General features: G+C 41.1%; 1 protein-coding gene across 13 annotated transcripts in view; it reads left to right on the top strand.

Annotated features, from left to right (window-relative positions):
• The window catches only part of LOC129489808 (S-adenosyl-L-methionine-dependent tRNA 4-demethylwyosine synthase TYW1), a 279,548-nt gene that overhangs the window by 70,692 nt on the left and 184,842 nt on the right, over positions 1-24,014 (top strand). For 11 of the 13 annotated variants that reach the window (XM_055292946.2, XM_063646354.1, XM_055292947.2 and 8 more), the window contains one exon: positions 19,847-19,965. The exons of the other annotated variants lie outside the window; for them this stretch is intronic. In XM_055292946.2, the coding sequence (XP_055148921.1) occupies positions 19,847-19,965 (119 nt within the window). The remainder of the gene's footprint in view (positions 1-19,846; positions 19,966-24,014) is intronic. 13 annotated transcript variants of the gene reach the window in all.

The following is a 24,014-nucleotide window of genomic DNA, read 5'->3' as shown; positions in this document are numbered from 1 at the left end:
TCTGTTGTTTTTCTTTAGGTGAAAATGACAAATTCAGTTTCTTTTTTCACTGCCATAGCAGGTCTTTAGTTTTGATACAGAAGTTAGATAAACATATTGTCCCCAAACTTCAATGTCTGTATTCCTAGAGTGGTGGCAGGAGCTCTTCAGGGGGTCAGTGGCCGAGGGGGCGGACAGAGTTGCTTGGGCAGATTTCTCCTAAGCAACCTGTGTGGAAGAAGCCATTTTTAAAATCGTTTATTTTTTTGAGGTAGGGTCTTGCCCTGTCATCCAGGCTATAGTGTAGTGGTGCGATTTCGGCTCACTGCAGCCTCCCACCTCCTGGGCTGAAGCGATCCTCCCTTGTCAGCCTCCCAAGCAGTGTGCCACCATGCTTGGCAATAGTTTTTTTTTTGTATTTTTTGTAGAGACAGGGTTTCATCATGTTGCCCATGCTGGTTTTGAACTCTTGGACTCAAGTGATCTGCCTGCCTTGGCCTCTGAAAGTGCTGGGATTATAGGCATGAGCCACCGCACCTGGCCCCATATGTAGTTTTAACTTTTATGTTTGGGCCTGTGATTCGTCTTGAATTAATTTTTATGAATGGTGTGAGGTAAAGGTTAAGATTTATCCCACCTCTGCCAGTGTGGATATCCAATTGTTTTGGCACCATTTGTTGAAGACTTTTGTCAACCTAAATAACATACAGAGAGGGGCTCTCTAGAAGAAAATGATAGTTATTTTGGAACAGAGCATTGCAATGGGAATATGCAAGCCACAGTAAACTGTGTTTTTGGGGAGGTACAGGAAGACAAAGTTTACTTTTTAATTTTTTGTGAGTTACTATAAGTCAATGAAGACAAAGATTTTTTTTTTTTTTGAGACGGGGTCTCGCTCTGTCACCCAGGCTGGAGTGCAGTGGTGTGATCTCAGCTTACTGCAGGCTCCGCCTCCCAGGTTCACACCATTCTCCTGCCTCAGCCTCCTGAGTAGCTGGGACTACAGGCGCCTGCCACCACGCCCGTCTAATTTTTTTTTTTTTTGTATTTTTAGTAGAGACGGGGTTTCACCTTGTTAGCCAGGATGGTCTCAATCTCCTGACCTCATGATCCATCTACCTTTGTCTCCCAAATTGCTGGGATTACAGGCGTGAGCCACCGTGCCTGGCCAAAGACAAATATTTTTAAAGGAAAAGTTGAAGATTATGTAATTGTTTTGAAATAATTATCCTTGGCTGCAAAGATCAATAACAAGGGTGATGGCAGTCCGAGGGATCCTGGCAGTTGCTGGGCAGATGACGTTGGCAGAGAAGCATTTTTTTGTGTAAGGTTGTGGTAGCCTTTGTGCAAGGTTGTGGTTTTTGTAGAGTCTTTTTCATTACCAGGCATACAAGATAACTCTCCTCATGGTCTTCCCTGCTTCTGTTTTTCTTAACATTAGTGACTCCATTCTGATTTTGACAACTTTTACATTTCTTGCTTTTGATCAAGATCTTTCTCAGAAAGCATGACTGATCATTCATCCTGTAGTTATTTTTATTTATTTATTTTTTTGAGACAAAGTCTTGTTCTGTCACCCAGGCTGGAGTGCAGCCGTGTGATCTCGGCTCCCTGCAACATCCGCCTCCTGGGTTCAAGCAATTCTCCTGCCTCAGCCTCCTGAGTAGCTGGGATTACAGGTATGCACCACCACGCCTGGGTAATTTTTGTATTTTTAGTAGAGACAGGGTTTCACCATGTTGGCCAGGCTGGTCTCGAACTCTTGATCTCAAGTGATCCACCTGCCTTGGCCTCCCAAAGTTCTGGGATTACAGATGTGAGCCACCACGCCCAGCCCTGTAGTTATGTTTTTGTTTTTTTGTTTTTTTTTTTTGAGATTGAATCTCACTCTGTCGCCCAGGCTGGAGTACAGTGGCATGATCTTGGCTCATGGCAACCTTTGCCTTCCGGGTTCAAGTGATTCTCTTGCCTCAGCCTCCGGAGTAGCTGGGATTACAGGCAACGGCCACCACTCCCAACTAATTTTTATATTTTCAGTAGAGACGGGGTTTTGCCAGGTTGGCCAGGCTGGTCTCGAGCTCCTGACCTCAAGTGATCCGCCCGCCTTGGCCTCCCACAGGTGGGATTATAGGCGTGAGCCAGTGCGCCTGGCCCAGATTCAAAGTTTAAAAAGGGAAAATAAAAGGTAAACTTAATATGACAATGTCAGTTTGCATAATGGCTTTGACTCATGAATCTAGGCTTAAAGAAAACCAATTGAATAAGTTAAATCACCATAGGGAATTAGGTGAGACCTGCTGTAACCTTATGAGCTGTTTTGTGTATATGGGTTTCAGCTTTCCCAGAGGAATTTATCCAAGTACAGCTTGTAATATTAGAAATAGCACACACATTTTCTTATTTAATGAATCGATACAAAAGTATTTCTTAAGTTAGGTTTTGTTAACTTACCAGCAGAGTCTATTGATTGTAAAATTTCGATTACACTGTTAGTCTGCCAAGTGAGAAAAGTAGCATTAAGAGGAGTAAAAGTCTCATTATGATATGAAGTCTTATTCCAACCTCTTGGAGAAAGCTGTTTACGGTGTGAAAATAGCAACTTTTTCTTCTGGTTTGTAGTTTGAATATCTTCGGTCATGACATTGGGCAGTTGGGTGAACCTTTTTTGTGGTTCATAAATCAGACATGAGGCTTGTTTCTTAAAATTTATCTAGTTTCAGCCAGGCACCACCTTGGTCACACCTGAAATCCCAGCACTTTCGGAGGCCAAGGCTGGCAGATCACTTGAGGTCAGGAGTTCAAGACTAGCCTGGCCAACACTGTGAAACCCCGTCTCTACTAAAAATACAAAAGTTAGATGAGTGTGGTGGTGTGTGCCTGTAGTCTCAGCTACTCGGGAGGCTGAGGCATGAGAATCATTTGAACCCGGGAGGTGGAGGTTGCAGTGAATCATGATCGCACCACTGCACTCCAGCCTGGTCGACGGAGTGAGACTCCATCTCAAAAAAATTATCTAGTTTCAGCTAATAAAGCTTTTTAAGCCAGCTGGAGAATTGTGACCAAGTATTGGAGGAAATTAGAAGAATTCAGAATCTAGTCCAGTCTACACGTAGATAACAAGAACTTTAAAACAATGCACGGGGCTACAATCTGTAATAAGAATAGGTATATTATAGTTTTTCTATAGAGACATAACTTTTTCTTCCCACATTGATCACACAGGAATCTCAGATTTAAAAAAAATCTCAGGAACCACCGGCCACCTGGCCGCCTAGTGGCTTTTAATTAGCCATTCTGTGCCCACTATCCAGAACATTTATTTTGGTCTCAGAAAGTTTTCCAAAACAAGCGTGGGAAAAGAGTCAAACCAAATGAAAAGAACCCAAGATAAGAGTGTTCAAAAGCATTTTAACCTAGGCGTGCAGATCAAATGAGATACTAAATGAGGTACACAAACCAGAGAAGTCATGCCTCCCAGAGAGAATGTCAATTTTGTAGAAACCAAGAGTACTTAATCCAGAAAGACACTTTTCTTTATACTAGAAAATACTTTCCAGAAAAGGTAAAAAGTCTGTCATGCCAAGAGGGTTGTGTGATTCATTATTAAGGTGGCCTTATCCAAACCACATTCTAAATAAAGTAAAAAAGCCTCTACTAAAAGGAAGGAGGCTCAGACTGAGAGAAGACATACCAGGGCAGAAAAGGCGGATCGTGGTGGTGGAGAGCTCAAGGGCTCAAGTGAGTACTGCAGTGGTGCCAAGAATTACCAATTCTTAGTGCTCTCTTTCAGGTCCCGTTTCTGAAACCAATTATGTGAACCAGATAACAAACAGAGAGAGGCCTTTTTCTTTTTTTTTTTTTTGTGAGACGGAGTCTTGCTCTGTCACCCAGGCTGGAGTGCAGTGGCACGATCTCGGCTCACTGCAAGCTCCGCCTCCCGGGTTCACGCCATTCTTCTGCCTCAGCCTCTCTGAGTAGCTGGGACTACAGGCGCCCGCCACCACGCCCGGCTAATTTTTTGTATTTTTAGTAGAGACTGGGTTTCACAGTGGTCTCAATCTCCTGACCTTGTGATCCGCCTGCCTCGGCCTCCCAAAGTGCTGGGATTACAAGCGTGAGCCACCGCGCCTGGCTGAGAGGCCTTTTTCTAAGAGAAAAAAATGTTTATTTGGGAATAGAACATAGCAATGGGAACATAATAAATTAGGTCCATTTTCAGGAAGACAATGGGTTTTGTCTGTTTGTTTTTTAAGAGACAGGTCTTGTTACGTGTCCAGGCTGCACTTGAACACCTGAGTTCAAGTGATCCTCCTGCCTTGTCCCCTCAAATAGCTGGAACTATTGTACCTACTATACCCAGCTTTTTTTTTTTTTTTTGTTAGAGGGCTTCCTCTGTCACCCAGGCTGGAGTGCAGTGGCACAATCTTGGCTCACTGCAACCTCCGCCTCCCAGGTTTAAGGGATTCTCCTGCCTCAGCCTCCCTAGTAGCTGGGATTACAGGCGCACGCCACCACGACTGGCTAATTTTTTTGTATTTTTAGTAGAGACGTGGTTTCGCCATGTTGGCCAGGCTGGTCTCGAACTCCTGACCTCAGTTGATCCGCCCACCTCTGCTGCCCAAAGTGCTGGCATGAGCCACCACGCCCGGCCTACACCCAGCTGTAAAGGAAAAAATGAGGAGTGTTACAGAATTGTTTTGAAGTCATTTTTCTTGGCTACAAGATCAATAACAAGGGTGATGCTGTCGAAGGTTGGACAGGCAGTTGCTGGGCTGATGTCCTTACAGAAATATTTCTGTGTAAGGTTGTGATGGCCTTTGTTCAAGGTTGTGGCTTTTGCAGAATCTTTTTTGTTATCAGGCATACAAGCATGATAGCCCTCTCTTCAAACCCTTCCCCAGCTCTGTTTGTCAGGGCTTTCTTAACATCAGTAACTCCATGTTGATTCTGATAACTTCATACTTTCCTTTCTCCATTGAATTGCTTTCTAGGCCATTGTAGACAGTCAGTCCCTCATATGGGCAGGACTATTTCTGGTCTCTCCAAATTCTGTGCCACTGATATATTTGTCTATCCTGTGCCAATACCACATTGTCTTGATTATGTGAGCTTTTGTAGTCAGTCTGAAATTATGTAGTATAAGTTCTCCATTCTGTTTTTCTTTATAGCCAAGATTACTTCCACTCTTCTTAATTCTTCGCATTTCTGTTTTTTTTTTTTCATGGATGGAGTCTCGCTCTGTCACCCAGGCTGGAGTGCAGTGGTGCAATCTCGGCTGACTGCAACCTCCGCCTCCCAGGTTCAAGCGATTCTCCTGCCTCAGCCTCCTGAGTAGCTGGGATTACGGGCACGTGCCACCACGCCTGGCTAATTTTTGTATTTTTAGTAGAGACAGGGTTTCCCCCTGTTGGTCAGGCTGGTCTCGAACTCCGACCTCAGGTGATCTACCCACCTGAGCCTCCCAAAGTGCTGGGATTACAGGCATGAGCCACCGTGCCTGGCCAACATTATATGCACACATTTTCGCGTGTGTATGAGGGTTCCGATTTCTCCTCAGCCTTGCCAGATTTGTTATTGTTCTTTTTTTGATTATTGCCATCCTAGGGTGTGTCAGGTGGTATCTCTTAGAGGTTTGCATCTTCCTAACGACCAGTGATGTTGAGCATCTTTTCATTTATGGATTGGATGTTTGTATATCTTCCTTAGACAAACATCTCTTCAAATCTTGGCCCATTTTTACATTTGATTATGTGTCTATTGTTGGATTGTAAAAGTTCTTTGTAAATTCTGGATAAGGGCTCTATCAGGTACCTGATTTGCGTCTCTTACCACTGTTTGTGGCTGTATCTGCAGGAGCTGAGTGACCGCCGGCTACCAGTAACTCAGTTCCTGGTGACGAAGCACCTCCAGTCCTGTCTGCCAGACCTTTTCTCAGCCTGTTCTGCCCTAGCAAAGTTCCCCATACAAAACTCAGTCTCTTTACTGTTATTGGTTAGCTCAAATCTGACAGTACTAGGCCGGGTGTCGTGGCTCACACCTGTAATTCCAGCACTTTGGGAGGCCAAGGCAGGCAGATCACCTGAGGTCAGGAGTTCAAGACCAGCCTGACCAACATGGTGAAATCCCGTCTCTACTAAAAAAAAAAAAATTAACTGGGCATGGTGGCGCATGCCTGTAATCCCAGCTACTCGGGAGGCTGAAGTGGGAGAATCGCTTGAACCCGGGAGGTGGAGGTTGCAGTGAGCTGAGATTGTGCCACCTCACTCCAGCCTGGGCGACAGAGCCAGGATCTTTCTCACAAAATAATAAAAATAAATAAATAAAATTAATAATAATAATAATAAACTGGCAGTTCTAATTAAACCAGCCTTTCTTCTCCAACCATGCTTGACTTTTTACATTCTTTATTACTGTTCCTAAACATTTCTATCTTGGGTTCATACTTACTTTCCCTTCTGCTGACTATGTTTCACTCTCCATTTCCACGTGCTCCTTCCAGCGTGAGCCCTGCCTCTCTCTGTGCCAGCCTTTTCCATTGTGCCCTCTTGGACTTTGCAGGAAACATCCCTTTGTCTTCATTTTTCTCCTGGACTGCCCCTGCCTGTTTTCACAGTCCACACCTGATCTTTGCTTTGATACTTCATTTACCTTGGTGGTCCTTCCTAATAACCTGATTCTTAGCCTCTGCTGTTGTCAGAATAACATTCTCCAGATTTCTCTGTTGAATCTTTTTAGTACAGTCTGCTCCACAGGCCTGTTGCCTGTGGATATTTGAGAAACTCTTCTTCCTGTTTTTCACTTCTTTTCCTCTGGCTTTATCCTAAGGGGCAGGAATATTCTGACAGATGACACTTCCCTTCTTTTTTTAATTTGAGACAGGCTCACTCTGTCGCCCAGGCCGGAGTGCAGTGGCATGATCTCAGCTCACTGCAGCCTCAGCCTCCCAGGCTTCAGTGATCCACCTGGAGTAGCTGTGATTATAGGCATGCACCACCACGCCTGGCTAACATTGGTATTTTTTATAGAGATGGGGTTTCACCATGTCTCCCAGGCTGGTCTTGAAGTCCTGGACTCTCATGATCTGCCCACCTTTGCCTCCCAAAGTGCTGGAATTACAGGCATGAGCCACCAAACCCGGCCAGGCTGGAGTGCAGTGATGCAGTCATGGCTCACTGTAGCCTTGACTTCCCTTGCTCAAGTGATCCTCCCAACTCAGCCTCCTGAGTAGCTGGGACTATAGGTGCACACCACGATGTTTGGCTAATTTTTAAATTTTTCTGTAGAGACAGGGTCTCCTTATGTTGCCCAGGCTGGTCTTGAACTCTTGCGCTCAAGTAATCCACCTGCCTTGGCCTCTCTAAATGCTGAGATTACAGGTGTGAGCCACTGTGCCCAGCCAGATGACACTTCTGTTATTCCATCTACTGTTGATAGCAATGTGCTAAACCCTGTCATCTTATTTTATTTTATTTTATTTATTTTTAATACTTCTCATATCCCAAGTTTCTTCTTTCCAATCCGGTGATTTTCAGTAATATCAGACTCAGTGCCTTTTGTTTATACCATACTCTGTACTATTGTTAAAGTAAATTTACAGATAATACAATATCACATACATAATTTTACAAAATTTGTGTTTTGCCCAAACTATAAGATAATGAGAGACAAAGGGAAGTCCTTTATATTAAATATTACGTATTTCTGTACAAAAATAGTCTGGCACTACTACATTAGAAGGTGTCAGGAAGTAGTTAGCTACTTGCACCTTCTTATAATGGATAAGTTTAGGTTTAACAGAGGTGAAGTGGCTGGCTGCAGTGGCTCACACCTATAGTCCCAGCACTTGGGGAGGCCGAGGCAAGTGGATTACCTCAGGTCAGGAATTGGAGACCAGCCTGGCCAACATGATGAAACCCCGTCTCTTCAAAAAATATAAAAATTAGCCAGACATAGTGGCATGTGCTTGTAGTCTCAGCTACTTGTGGGGGCTGAGGCACGAGAATTGCTTGAACCAGGGAAGTGGAGGTTGCAGTGAGCTGAGATTGCGTCACTGCACTCCAGCCTGAGACAGAGCAAGACTCTGTCTCAAACAAACAAAACAAACAAACAAACAAACAAAAACAGTCCTGGTGCAATGGCTCACGCCTGTAATCCCAGCACTTTGGGAGGCCGAGGCGGGCAGATCCCAAAGTCAGGAGTTCGAGACCAGCTTGGCCAATATGGTAAAACTCCATCTCTACTAAAAATAGAAAAATTAGCCGGACGTGGTGGCAGGCACCTATAGTCCCAGCCACTCAAGAGGCTGAGGCAGAACAATCACTTGAACCTAGGAGGTGGAGGTTGCAGTGAGCCGAGATTGCGCCACTGCACTCCAGCCTGGGCAACAGAGCGAGACTCCATCTCAAAACCAAAACAGAAAACAAAAAACAAAACAAACAACAGAAGTAAAGGGACTAGCGGTTATTATTATTATTTACAAGAATATCAAGACAGGCTTGTTTATATGTGATAAGAGAGGGAAATAACCCTTATTGAAGAAGGGCTAGCGTGCCAACAAATGACAGGCATACCTTGGAGATATTTCAGGTTTCGTTCCAGACCACTGCAATTAAGCAAATATCACAGTAAAACGAGCCACACAAATGTTTTGGTTTCCCATTGCCAAAAAAAAAGTCATGTTTACACTATACCGTAGTCTGTTAAGTATGCAATAGCATTATGTCTTTAAAAAATGTAATTTTAAGAATCATAATTAATTAAAATATACTTTATTTCTAAAATTGCGAATGATTGGGCCAGGCGCAGTGGCTCACGCCTATAATCCCAGCACTTTGGGAGGCTGAGGTGAATCACGAGGTCAGGAGTTCAAGATCAGCCTGGCCAAGATGCTGAAACCCCGTCTCTACTAAAAATACAAAAATTAGCCGGGCGTGGTGGCACACACCTGTAATCCCAGCTACTCGGGAGGCTGAGGCAGGAGAATCACTTGAACCTGGGCGGCAGAGGTTGCAGTGAGCCAAGATTGCACCACTGCACTCCAGGCTGGGCGACAGAGCAAGACTCTGTCTCAAAAAAAAAAAAAAAAAAATTGCTAATGATCATCTGAGCCTTCAGCGAGTCATAGTCTTTTTGCTGGTCAGCCCACCATTTGTGATGCCAATATTGACAGTTGAAACATGGTAATGATACTCTACTGCTTCCTTTGTTCAGTTATGCTTTCTTCTATGCCTTTAGAACTTTATTACGGAATTATTATAACGTCTAGTTTTCTGTCAACCATTAAGCGAATGATTGTCTTAAAAAAATCCCACCAGTTGATAATACTGATACTTCCCTGAAATAATATCTAATTAGAGTTTGTAAAATCATATTTTTAATTCTGTCATTTATTCTGTATTTACTAGCTAGCATTATTCTGTAAAGGAGAGCTTTTCTTTCTTTCTTTTTTTTAATCAACCAAGAATATTTAGTTACTCTGAAATACAGTTCCTATTGATATGGCATGATAAATGCCTGATTTGTTTTCTCTTAAATTACCAGTTTTCAAAGTCAGAGTTGTTTTACTTGCCCCTTCAAATGGTGACTTTTTCCCTTGTTTTTGAATGTAATGATGCATTTTCATCAACTCCATCCATTACAGTTATTTTCTGTTTTGATCATCAAATTTTCACACTTTGGCTGGTGGGACATTTTTCAGCAGACTCCTGTGTCTTATTTTTAAATTTTAAAATGTTTTCAGTTTTATTGCTGTATAATTGACATATGAGAAATTGTCCATATTTAAAGTGTACAAGTTGATGAGGTTTTTTTTTGAGACGGAGTCTCATTCTGTCGCCCAGGCTAGAGTGCAGTGGTGCAATCTGGAGTGCGGTGGTGCAATCTTGGCTCACTGCTACCTTTGTCTCCTAGGTTCAAGAGATTCTTCTGCCTCAGCCTCCCAAGTAGCTGGGATTACACGCTCCTGCCACCATGCCCGGCTAATTTTTGTATTTTTATTAGAGACAGGGTTTCACCATGTTGGCCAGAGTGGTCTCGAACTCTTCACCTCAAGTGATCCACCTGCCTCGGGCTCCCAAAGTGTTGGGATTATAGGCATGAGCCACCCTGCTCTGCCTGATAAGTTTTTATACATGTATATGCCTGTGAAACTATCACCATAGTTAAGATAATATTTCCTTAATACAAAATGTTTTGTATTTCCAAAATACAAAAATTTCCTTGTTCTTACTTTATAATCCAAATTTCTCTTTACTTCCTGGAAACCACTGATTTGCTTTCTGTCACTGTATATTAATTAGAGAGACATGATCCTTCTCCCCAGCCTGCAGTCCCCTCAAGTGGCCTGGCCTGTGAAATGCTGTCGATCCCTGCTGGGCCTGATACTCTCTTCCCCCACCAAGAGATATGATGTTGGCTGGGTGGCACTAGCAAGAGGGACCCCACCACCACAAGTGGCCCAGCTGGGGGACCCTCTTTGTCCTTGTGGGTCTGAGACTTCCCTTTCTACCCAGAGATACTGGGGCTGCCAGAGGGCATAGGCCAGACAAGCTGCCACAAAAGCAGCCTGGCCTTGGAAGTCGGCTGGCCTGACATTCTCCTTCTCCACTGAGAGACTCCCAGTGGGTCGGTTTGGAGGAGCCCCTCCCTCTCCCTCAGACAGCTCCAGCAGGGACCAGTGGGAGTCTAAGAAAAATTACACTGCAAAGGCTCTGAAAATTAAACTGCCATTGGAACCATAGCACACAGAAGTAGGCCAGGACCTGCATGCTAAATTGAAATAATGTACTAAAATAAAAGAATGAATGAACCAGGGTCTAGAATTTCCAACATAATAAGCAGAATGTCTAGGACACAAGAAAACATCTCTTGCCATAGCAAGGAACAAGAAAATCATACCTTGAATAAGAATAATCAACTGACAGCAACACCAGATAAATCAAATGATGGAATTAACTGACAAGGATTTTAAAGTAGCTGTCATAAAAATGCTTCAGCCATCAGTTACGAATTGTCTTGAAACAAATGAAAAAGAAATCTCAGCAAAGAAATAGAAGTTATAAAAGAACCAAGAGGGAATTTTAAAATTGAGACATACAGTAAGAGAAATAAAGATATCTCTGATTGATGGGCTCAGTAGTCAAGTGGAGATGACAAGATAGAATCAGTGACCTTAACAGATCAATAGAATGATTGGTGAACAGGACAGAACAAGAGAATTTACCCAATCTGTACTGAGTGTGGTGGCTCACGCGTGTAGTCCTAGCACTTTAGGAGGCTGAGGCGGGTGGATCACCTGAGGTCAGAAGTTCAAAACCAGCCTGGCCAACATGGTGAAACCCTGTCTCCACTAAAAATACAAAAATTAGCTGGGCGTGGTGACGCACGCCTGTGATCCCAGCTACTCGGGAGGCTGAGGTAGGAGAATCGCTTGAACCCAGGAGGTGGAGGTTGCAGTGAGCCAAGATCATACCACTGTACTTAAGCCTGGGTGACAGAGCTAGACTCTGTCTCAGGAAAAAAAAAAAAAAAAAAAAAGGGAATTTACCCAACCTGAACAACATAGACAAAAGTAGACTGGAAAACAACATAAAGTACAGCCTTAGAGATTGCGTGGCAGTTTAGGCTGAGTATCCCTAATTTAAACATCTGAAATCAGAAATGCTTCAAAATTCAAAATGTTTTGAGCACAGACATGATGATCAAAGGAAATACTCACTGGAACGTTTTGGATGTCGGATTTTTGGATTAAAGATGAACAACCACTAAGTATACTGCAAATATTCGAATATCTGAAAAAATTTGAAATCTGAAACACTACTGGTCCCAAGCATTTTGGATAAGGGATGCTTAATTTGTGGTAAGAGATCCAATATTTATGTCATCAGAGTTGCAGAAGGGGAGTGAAATTTCATGAGTGGTGCCGAAAGAGTATTTGAAGAAATAATTGGTTGAAAATGGCCCAAATTTGATGAAAGACATCAACCTACAGCTTCATGAATTTGAGGGAACCCCAAACAGGATAAAACCAAAAGAATCCATACCAATACTTTATATAACTAATGATCTAAGAACTGAAAAAGGAAAAAATATGTAAAGCAGCTTGAGAGAAACAATCTATTACCTATAAGGTAGCACCAATTTGAATGTCAGCAGTTTTCTCATCTGAAACCATGGAAGCAAGAAGGGAGTAGCACAATAGGATTTCAAGTGTTGAAAGAAAAGAACCATGAACTTTGAGTTTCATATGCAGCAAAATATTGTTTAAGGATGAAGGATGAATAATGGCATTATCAGATGAAGGAAGATGGAAAGAATTTGTTGCTAGCAGACATGCCCTTAAATATTGGCTAAAGAAAATTCTTCAAGCTGAATTCAGGGCTGGGTGCAGTGGCTCATGCCTGTAATCCCAGCACTTTGGGAGGCTGAGGTGGGCCAATTACTTGAGGTCAGGAGTTCGAGACCAGCCAGGCCAACATGGTGAAACCCTGTCTCTACTAAAAATACAAAAATTAACCAGGCATGGTGGCGCATGCCTGTTATCCCAGCTACTCAGGTGGCTGAGGCAGGAGAATCACTTGAACCCAAGAGGCAGAGGTTGCTGTGAGCTGAGAATTGCACCACTGCACTCTAGCCTGGGTGACAGAGCAAGACTCTGCTTCAAAAAACAAAACAAAAACCTGAATTCAATGATAAAAGAAAGAATCTTGGAGCATCCAAAGGGAAAAATAACAATGGAAAGAGCAGAAATGTGGGGTCATACTATAGATGATCATTTTCCTCAGGAGTTTTATAAATCGTATTTGATGATTGAAGCAAAAATTGCAACACTATTTAATAAGACAATGATATTTAAAAAGAGGAAAATTAAAGGAGTCTAGGCGGAAGTGATATTTCCACACTTCACTTGAAGTGGTAAAATATTGATCGCAGCAGCCTGATAAGTCATGTATGTATGTTGTAATTAATACCCAGAACAAGCACTACAAAGCACAAACACCACAAAGAAAAGAGATGAACTCAGAAATGCAAGGTAACTTAAGATGGAATCCTAAAGTTGTTTAAATAACCTGCAGGAGGTCAAGAAAAGGGTAACGAATGAGACACAGAAGAAAGAAACAAAACAACAAAAAAATTAGTAGACTTATTAAGTGCTAATACATTGGTAAGTACTTTAAATTTAAATATTCCAAATTCTCTAATCAAATGTTAAGAGATTGGCAGAGTGGATGAAAAAAAATGACCCAAATATATGATGTTTACAAGAACATTCACTTCAAATTCAATGATGTAAGTAGGTTGAGTAAATTGATAGAAAAAATATAACACACAAACAGTAATCCAAAAAACAGGAGGGCCTGTATTAATACCAGACTAAGTACACTTCAGAGCAAAGATAATTACTAGAAACAAAGAGGGACATTTCAGAATCATGAAATGAGTGCACACCAAACATTAGAGCCTCAAAATACATCAAAGAAAAATGAATAGAGTTGAATAGAGAAATTTAAAAAAGAGCCATAGTTATGGTTGTGGGCTTCAAAAGCTCCTCTCAGTAAATGCTAGAACTAGTAGACTGAAAATCATCAAGAATATAGAAAATCTGAACAATAGTTAATCAACAGTATTTATTTGACATATTTAGAACATATTGCTCAAAAGCATCAGAATACATGTTTTTTAAAGTGCCTGTGGTGCATTCACTAAGCTAGACTGTGCCTAGACCAGAGAACAAACCAACCTAAGACATTTAAAATAATCTATATCACATAGTGTGTTCTCTGATCATAATGGATTCAAGCTAGAAATCAATAACAGAAAGAAAAAAGGAAGGTCTTTAAGCTTGTGTATGTTAAGCACTACATTCCTAAATAAGCCATGGGTCAAAGAGGAAGTCTTAAAGGAAACCTTAAAAAATACATAGGGGTCGGGTGCGGTGGCTCACGGTTGTAATCCCAGCACTTTGGGAGGCCGAGGCAGGCGGATCACAAGGTCAGGAGATCGAGACCACGGTGAAACCCCGTCTCTACTAAAAATACAAAAAATTAGCCGGGCTTGGTGGCGGGCGCCTGTAGTCCCAGCTACTCTGAGAGGCTGAGGCAGGAGAATGGCGTGAACCTGGGAGGCGGAGCTTGCAGTGAGCTGAGATTGCGCCACTGCACTCCAGCCTGGGCGACAGAGCGAGACTCCGTCTCAAAAAAAAAAAATAAAAAAATAAAAAATAAATACATAGGGACTGTCCATAGTGGCTCATGCCTGTAATTCCAGTAGGTTGGGAGCCAGGGCAGGAGGATCACCTGAAGCCAGGAGTTTGAGACCAGCCTGGGCAATATAGCAAGACCCCATCTCAAAAAAAAGAATTAAACGCACACCCACCGCCCCCCCCACCAGGTGTTCAGGCACATGTCTTGTAGTCCCAGCTACTTGGGAGGCTGAGGTGGGAGGATCGTTTGAGTCCAGGAGTTTGAGGCTACAGTGAGCTATGATGGGTGACAAAGTGAGACCTTGTCTCAAAAACAAAAACAAAAAAAACCAACATAGAATTAATGAAAATGACAATTAAACATATCTGTAGGATGCAGCTCAAGCAGTTCTCAGAAGAAAATGTACAACATTAAATTCTTACATTAGAAATGAGGAAAGGTCTCAAATCAGCAATCTAAGTTCCTACCTCAAGAAACAGAAAAGAGCCAAGTTAAAAAAAAAAAAAGAAAATGGAAGGAAGTAAGAATAGAAATCAATGAAACTGAAAATAGCGTAATAAAAAATCACTATAAAACAAAAAGCTAGTTCTTTGAAAATATCAATAAAATTGATAAATCTTTAGTTAAGACTTAAAAAAGAGGCTGGGTGAAGTGGCTCATGCCTGTAATCCCAGCACTTTGGGAGGCCAGGTGGGCAGATCACGAGGTCAGGAGATTGAGACCATCCTGGCTAACACAGTGAAACCCCATCTCTACTAAAAATACAAAAAATTAGCTGGGCTTGGTGGTGGGTGCCTGTAGTCCCAGCTACTCAGGAGGCTGAGGCAGGAGAATGGCATGAACCCAAGAGGCGGAGCTTGCAGTGAGCCAAGATCGTGCCACTGCACTCCAGCCTGGGTGACAGAGTGAGACTCCATCTCAAAAAAAAAAAAAAAAAAAAGAAAACACAAGTCATCAATATCAGGAATGAAACAATATTATTACAGGTCCTGCAGCCATTGAAAGGATGATAAGGGAGTGCTGCAAACAATTTTATGTTGATAAATTTGGCAACTTAGGTGAAATACATCTATTCCTCAAAAACTGTAACTTATCAAAACTCAACCAAAATATATAATCAGAATAATCCTGTAATCATTGAAGAAATGGATTTTGTAATTAAAAGCCTCCCCAAAGTGAAATCTTAGTTTTCAATGGTTTTCCTGAAGAATTCTACCAAATATTTAATGAAGAATTAATGCCAGTTTTACTTAATATCTTCCCCAAAATACAAGAGGTGGGGAACATTTCTGAACTCATTTTATGAGGCCAATATTAACCCGATAAAACCTGGCAAAGACAATGCACTAAAAGAGAACTAAAGACTAATCTCTCAGGAATTTAGGTGTAGAAATCCTCAACAAGATATGAGCAAATAGAATTCAGCCAAGTATAGAAAGAATTATATGCCATAACCAAGTGGAATTTTTCTCAGGTGTGCAAGGCAGGTTCAACATTTAAAAACCAAAGCAATCCACCATATCAAACATGTTAAGAAGAAAAAAATCAGTCATATCAATTGATTCTGAAAAAGCATTTGGCAGAGTCTAACCCTTCATCATTAAAAACTCTTAGCAAGTTAGAAATAGAGGAATATTAACTTAATAAAGAGTATCTACAAAATTCCTACAGCTAACATCATACTTAATATGAGAGAGTAAATGCTTTTCCCATTAGATTGGGAACAAGACAAGTATGTCTGTGTTCACCACTCCTGTTTTACATAGTATTGTAAATTCTAGCCACTGGAATTAGTAAAGAAAAAGAAAATGCATACAGGTTGCAAAGGCAGAAATAAAGCTGTCTTGTTTTGCAGGTGAAATGATTGTTATGTAGAAAATCTCAAGGAAATGACAAAAAAATAAATTTCCTGGAACTTGAGTTCAGCAAGGTCACAGGATACAATATCAAAGCACAAAAATCAATTGTATTCTGTATTTTTTTTTTTTTTTTGTGGCGGGGTCTCGCTCTGTCACCCAGGCTGGAGTGCAGTGGCGTGATCTTGGCTCACTGCAAGTTCCGCCTTCCAGGTTCCCACCATTCTCCTGCCTCTGCCTCTTGAGTAGCTGGGACTACAGGCACCTGCCACCAAGCCCGGCTAATTTTTGTATTTTTAGTAGAGACAGGGTTTCACCATGTTAGCCAGGATCGTCTCGATCTCCTGACCTTGTGATCCGCCCGCCTTGGCCTCTCAAAGTGCTGGGATTACAGGCATGAGCCACTGTGCCCGGCCGTATTCTGTATATTAACAATGAACATATGAAAACCAAAACTAAAAAGTTCATTTGCAGTCACTCTAACGAAAGTAGTATGCTTCAATTTACATTTAACAAAACATACACAGGACTGGATGCTGAAAATTTTAAAAATGCTGATAAAAAAATAAAATCTAAACAAATAGACATACCATGTTCATGGATTAGAAAACTCAGTATAATAAACTGTCAATTCTCCCCAAATTGATTCTGTAGGTTGAATGCAGTTCTTACAAAAATACCAATAAGATTTTTGTAGAAATAGGCAAACTTATTCAAGACTTGAAAGACACAGGCCCTAGAATAGCTTAAACAATGTTGACAAAGAAGAAAGAACTGGGAGGAATAGTTCACTCTGATCTTGTAGCTTACTATATTGTCACAGTTATCAAGACAGTGTGGTACTACTGGTAGAGGGATAGGCATATAAATCAAGGGAAAGACTAGAGATCTCAGAAATAGACTCACAAAATATGTTTAACTGGGTTTTTACAAAAATGCAAAAGCAGTTCTGTATTAGTCCGTTTTCATGCTGCTGATAAAGACATACCCAAGACTGGGAAGAAAAAGAGGTTCAATTGGACTTACAGTTTCACATGGCTGAAGAGGCCTCAGAATCATGGCAGGAGGCAAAAGGCACTTTTTACATGGTGGTGGCAAGAGAAAATGAAGACGCAAAAGTGGAAACCCCTGAGAAACCCATCGGATCTTATGAGACTTATTCACTATCACAAGAATAGTACAGGAAAGACTGGCCCCTGTGATTCAGTTCCTCCCCGGGTCTCTCCCACAATACGTGGGAATTTTGGGAGATACAATTCAAGCTGAGATTTGAGTGGGGACACAGCCAAACCATATCAAGTTCCATGGTGAAATTTTCAACAAATGCTGCTGGAGCAATTAGATATCCATAGGCCAAAACCAACAGAAAAAAATGAAAGACCCAAATACTGCTTCCCCCAACAAATTCCAAAAAAGAGTGTCTTAAACCTCACACCTTATATGAAAATTAATTCAGAATGGATCACAGACTTAAACATTTGGAGAAATCATTTTTTAAAACGAAAAACATTCTGTCCTTGTCTCACATGCTTCTATGCCTGTGTCTGAGTCCTTTTGAAAAATCCTTTTAGTCTGTCAGTGTTGGATTTGGACTGCACACCTCTGGGAAGCTCTCACTGGTCCTTTGGCGAAGCTACCTTGGTTGCTTTTCCATCTTATGGGCTCTGGTCCTTACATGATCTGTCCTCTGTGCACGTGCAGAGAGATCTGTGGTCTCTCTTCCTGTTCTTATAAGGACAGTAGTTCTGTCAGATTCCGGTCCCACTCACGTGACCTCACTTAACCTTAAATACCTCATTAAGGAGCCTATATCCACATGCCTTTGCATTGCATTGAGGTTTAGGACTTCAACCTGAATGGGACAGGGGAGCACAGGGCAGGCAGTTCAAAACAGAGTGTATTAACTTCTTAATAGTGATTGAAGTGTACAGTTCTTCAGCTTTGTTTCTCTAGTGGCATGAGATTTTGTGGAAATTACTCTGTGACTCTGGCGTATGTTGGACATTTTGGTTTTCAGTGCTATTTACAAGATTTGAATGTTTTGTTTGCTGCCTTGTACATTTTATTGGGAACTTGGAAGAGGTTTGTAGGCACAGGATTTCCCTTCACGCCTTTTTTTCAAATGCAGTGCTAAGATGGACAGGGAAACTTTTTTTTTTTTAATTAGAACAAAAAATAGTTAAAGGCTTCATGGTCAACTGACGGTAAATAAGCTAGTAGACATTTATGTAATGTTCTTTCATTGTGGACAGGCTTATATTAATAACAGTACTTTGGGAGGTTGAGGTGGGCGGATCACTTGAGGTCAGGAGTTCAAGACCAGCCTGACCAATATGGTAAAACCCTGTATCTACAAAAAATACAAATACTAGCCGGGCGTGGTGCCGTATGCTTATAATCCCAGCTACTTGGGAGGCTGAGGCAGGAGAACCGCTTGAACTGGGAGGCGGAGGGTGCAGTGAGTCGAGATCACACTATTGCACTCCAGCCTAGGTGACAGAGTGAGACTATACACACATACACACACACACACACACACACACACACACACACACACACACACACCCCTATACATGTGTAAAGGCTACTCATTCGTGTCTCTGCTTTCCTTCTCCTTGTTCGTTGTTGGTATTGTTAATTCCATATTATTTCAGTCACTTGGCCTCAAAATCAGTTATTTTGGATGAATTTCTCTGTTTTGCTCCTCAGTGGGGAATGACATTGACTTCACTTCTTTAGTACCCTACCCGTTCCACTGATCTTAGGAGAAAGTCATCATTACCTGTCTCACATAACCTCCTCCCAGGCTTCACTGCTTTCACTTGTACTGAAATCAAGCTCGTCTTACCCAGAGCTCTGGACAGATCTGATTTTACCTTTTAAAGCTTGATATTATCTTGATTCCAACCCTGGTTGATCTAGATATTTTTTTAGATTACCTTCTTACTCCATGTACCAACTTATATGACTCATGTGATATGTTTCTGTCCCTTGCATCAGATAGTGATCTTTTTGGAAATGGGAATAATCTATTTCTTATATACCTGCTGCTTGCCCCCACAATGTCTCAAATATGTATACTCCAGGGCTGGGCACACTGGCTTGCTCACAACTGTAATCTTAGCATTTGGAGAGGCTAAGGTGGGAGGATCGCTTGAGGCCAGGAGTTCAAGACCAGCCTGGGCAACATAGTGAGACCTCATCTCTACAAAAAATTAAAAAATAACCAGGCATGGTGGCTCACACCCATAGTCCCAGCTACTTGAGAGTCTGAGGTGGGAGGATTGCTTGAACCCAGGAGTTGGAGGTTGCAGTGAACTATGATTGCACCACTGCACTCTAGCCTGAGGAACAGAGCAAGACCCTGTCTCAAAACAAAACAAACAAAAGAACAACACTCCAGGATGCATTCCCTTACCCATCCTTCTTTATTCAGAGCAGGGATATGCTTGCATAGGCAGACAGCCCCCATTTTTTAGGAGTCTGTTTTATCTGTTTCCTAGCATTATATATTATTGTACTAATATTATTTGGAGGAGTCTGATGGATTTGAAAATGAAAACATTAGTGGTTCTCCCTATAGAGTTTTCAGAGTTAATGAATCAGGTTTATTTCATTGGGCTTTAGTAAAAACCCAAAACACTGCCAAAACACTAAAATGCCCTAATGCTAATTTCCTGCGTCATGCAGATACCAGTAGGAGTATTCATGGTTACGAAACACATGGTTTCTCTTAAAAATGATGCCTTGGTGGTTTGTTTCTGTGCTTTGACGATTTTATTCAAATTATGATTTGTTTACTTGTCATAGTCGATGCTCCGAGGGAGAGGAGGTTGTTACAAACACACATTCTATGGAATTGAGAGCCATCGCTGCATGGAAACCACCCCGAGCTTGGCGTGTGCTAATAAATGTGTCTTCTGTTGGCGGTAAGTAAAAATGAATGGTCATGGTGATCGAATATGTAATGAGCTGTGGTAATCAATCTGCCCAGCTCACACTCAGACTTACCTAAGAGCTCTGCTGTCTTGGTGATTAATCTTCTTTTTAAGTGTGAATGTTAGTGTATAAAAATTTTATAGACAAATGTTTTTATTTCTCTTTGACAAACACTGTGAGGAATTGCTGGATTTGTAAACATCCATTCGGACAATTTGTCTTTTTTAACTGGTGAGTTTAGTTTGCCTTATTTATAGTGATTATTGATAAATAGTGATACATTAGTAATAAAAATTTATTTTTATTCTATCCTTTTGTGCTTTCTGTTTATCTTGCTCTCCTACATTATTTTCTTTTTTTTCTATCTACGACTAGTTTTATGCTAAGGTATCAGCTTGGGTGTCTTGTTATTGGAGGCTTTTCAGTTTATCTTGCTGGAAATACAAGCAGTGAATGTTGTGTTTCAGCTGGTTACAGCCCATTGTATGCAGAATTGACTCTTTTACAATTGGGAATACTTTAAGTGAAAGAAAATGGCTAAATTGCACAATTCTGTCTCTCTTTTTGGGGGCGGTGGTGCTTGCTACTAACCCGTTTCTTTCTCTTTTCTTTTTTTTTTTTTTTTAAATGTTCTTTAATATGGTAAAGTTGAAGGAGATTGAATTTATATATTAAAATTTGATAGGAAGGGTTTAATAATTTTACACAATTGCTTTTATTCTCACCCTTCTGATTGAGTTTTTTTTTTGTTTGTTTTTTTCTTTTTTTTTTTATTTCTTTATTTTTTTATTTTATTTTATTTTTTATTTTTTATTATACTTTAGGGTTTTAGGGTACATGTGCACAATGTGCAGGTTTGTTACATATGTATCCATGTGCCATGTTGATTTCCTGCACCCATTAACTCATCATTTAGCATTAGGTGTATCTCCTAATGCTGTCCCTCCCCCCTCCCCCCACCCCACAACAGTCCCCGGAGTGTGATGTTCCCCTTCCTGTGTCCATGAGTTCTCATTGTTAAATTCCCACCTATGAGTGAGAACATGCGGTGTTTGGTTTTTTGTCCTTGCGATAGTTTACTGAGAATGATGGTTTCCAGTTTCATCCATGTCCCTACAAAGGACACGAACTCATCATTTTTTATGGCTGCATAGTACTCCACGGTGTATATGTGCCACATTTTCTTAATCCAGTCTATCGTTGTTGGACATTTGGGTTGGTTCCAACTCTTTGCTATTGTGAATAGTGCCGCAATAAACATACGTGTGCATGTGTCTTTATAGCAGCATGATTTATAGTCCTTTGGGTATATACCCAGTAATGGGATGGCTGGGTCAAATGGTATTTCTAGTTCGAGATCCCTGAGGAATCGCCACACTGACTTCCACAATGGTTGAACTAGTTTACAGTCCCACCAACAGTGTAAAAGTGTTCCTATTTCTCCACATCCTCTCCAGCACCTGTTGTTTCCTGATTTTTTAATGATGGCCATTCTAACTGGTGTGAGATGGTATCTCACTGTGGTTTTGATTTGCATTTCTCTGATGGCCAGTGATGATGAGCATTTCTTCATGTGTTTTTTGGCTGCATAAATGTCTTCTTTTGAGAAGTGTCTGTTCATGTCCTCTGCCCACTTTTTGATGGGGTTGTTTTTTTCTTGTAAATTTGTTTGAGTTCATTGTAGATTCTGGATATTAGCCCTTTGTCAGATGAGTAGGTTGCAAAAATTTTCTCCCATTGTGTAGGTTGCCTGTTCACTCTGATGATAGTTTCTTTTGCTGTGCAGAAGCTCTTTAGTTTAATGAGATCCCATTTGTCGATTTTGGCTTTTGTTGCCATTGCTTTTGGTGTTTTAGACATGAAGTCCTTGCCCACGCCTATGTCCTGAATGGTATTGCCTAGGTTTTCTTGTAGGATTTTAATGGTTTTAGGTTTAACATATAAGTCTTTAATCCATCTTGAATTAATTTTTGTATAAGGTGTAAGGAAGGGATCCAGTTTCAGCTTTCTACATATGGCTAGCCAGTTTTCCCAGCACCATTTATTAAATAGGGAATCCTTTCCCCATTTCTTGTTTTTGTCAGGTTTGTCAAAGATCAGATAGTTGTAGCTATGTGGCATCATTTCTGAGGGCTCTATTCTGTTCCATTGATCTATGTCTCTGTTGTGGTACCAGTACCATGCTGTTTTGGTTACTGTAGCCTTGTAGTAGAGTTTAAAGTCAGGTAGCGTGATGCCTCCAGCTTTGTTCTTTTGGCTTAGGATTGACTTGGCGATGCGGGCTCTTTTTTGGTTCCATATGAACTTTAAAGTAGTTTTTTCCAATTCTGTGAAGAAAGTCATTGGTAGCTTGATGGGGATGGCATTGAATCTATAAATTACCTTGGGCAGTATGGCCATTTTCACGATATTGATTCTTCCAACCCATGAGCATGGAATGTTCTTCTATTTGTTTGTATCCTCTTTTATTTCATTGAGCAGTGGTTTGTAGTTCTCCTTGAAGAGGTCCTTCACATCCCTTGTAAGTTGGATTCCTAGGTATTTTATTCTCTTTGAAGCAATTGTGAATGGGAGTTCACTCATGATTTGGCTCTCTGTTTGTCTGTTATTGGTGTACAAGAATACTTGTGATTTTTGTACATTAATTTTGTATCCTGAGACTTTGCTGAAGTTGCTAATCAGCTTAAGGAGATTTTGGGCTGAGACAATGGGGTTTTCTAGATATACAATCATGTCATCTGCAAACAGGGACAATTTGACTTCCTCTTTTCCTAATTGAATACCCTTTATTTCCTTCTCCTGCCTGATTGCTCTGGCCAGAACTTCCAGCACTATGTTGAATAGGAGCGGTGAGAGAGGGCATCCCTGTCTTGTGCCAGTTTTCAGAGGGAATGCTTCCAGTTTTTGCCCATTCAGTATGATATTGGCTGTGGGTTTGTCGTAGGTAGCTCTTATTATTTTGAGATACATCCCATCAATACCTAATTTATTGAGAGTTTTTAGCATGAAGCGTTGTTGAATTTTGTCAAAGGCCTTTTCTGCATCTATTGAGATAATCATGTGGTTTTTGTCTTTGGTTCTGTTTATATGCTGGATTACATTTATTGATTTGTGTATGTTGAACCAGCCTTGCATCCCAGGGATGAAGCCCACTTGATCATGGTGGATAAGCTTTTTGATGTGCTGCTGGATTCGGTTTGCCAGTATTTTATTGAGGATTTTTGCATCAATGTTCATCAAGGATATTGGTCTGAAATTCTCTTTTTTGGTTAAGTCTCTGCCAGGTTTTGGTATCAGGACGATGCTGGCTTCGTAAAATGTGTTAGGGAGGATTCCCTCTTTTTCTATCGATTGGAATAGTTTCAGAAGGAATGGTACCAGTTCCTCCTTGTACCTCTGGTAGAATTCAGCTGTGAATCCATCAGGTCCTGGACTCTTTTTGGTTGGTAAGCTATTGATTATTGCCACAATTTCAGAACCTGTTATTGGTCTATTCAGAGATTCAACTTCTTCCTGGTTTAGTCTTGGGAGGGTGTATTTGTCGAGGAATTTATCCATTTCTTCTAGATTTTCTAGTTTATTTGCATAGAGGTGTTTGTAGTATTCTCTGATGGTAGATTGTATTTCTGTGGGATCGGTGGTGATATCCCCTTTTTCGTTTTTTATTGCATCTATTTGATTCTTCTCTCTTTTCTTCTTTATTAGTCTTGCTAGCGGTCCATCAATTTTGTTGATCTTTTCAAAAAACCAGCTCCTGGATTCATTAATTTTTTGAAGGGTTTTTTGTGTCTCTATTTCCTTCAGTTCTGCTCTGATTTTAGTTATTTCTAGCCTTCTGCTAGCTTTTGAATGTGTTTGCTCTTGCTTTTCTAGTTCTTTTAATTGTGATGTTAGGGTGTCAATTTTGGATCTTTCCTGCTTTCTCTTGTGGGCATTTAGTGCTATAAATTTCCCTCTACACACTGCTTTGAACGTGTCCCAGAGATTCTGGTATGTTGTGTCTTTGTTCTCGTTGGTTTCAAAGAACATCTTTATTTCT

This window comes from Symphalangus syndactylus, chromosome 9 (genome assembly GCF_028878055.3).
Source record: "Symphalangus syndactylus isolate Jambi chromosome 9, NHGRI_mSymSyn1-v2.1_pri, whole genome shotgun sequence".
In the NCBI taxonomy this organism is placed as follows: Eukaryota; Metazoa; Chordata; class Mammalia; order Primates; family Hylobatidae; genus Symphalangus; species Symphalangus syndactylus.
Note: the sequence above shows the minus strand (reverse complement) of the source record. Positions and strands in the feature narration are given on the sequence as shown.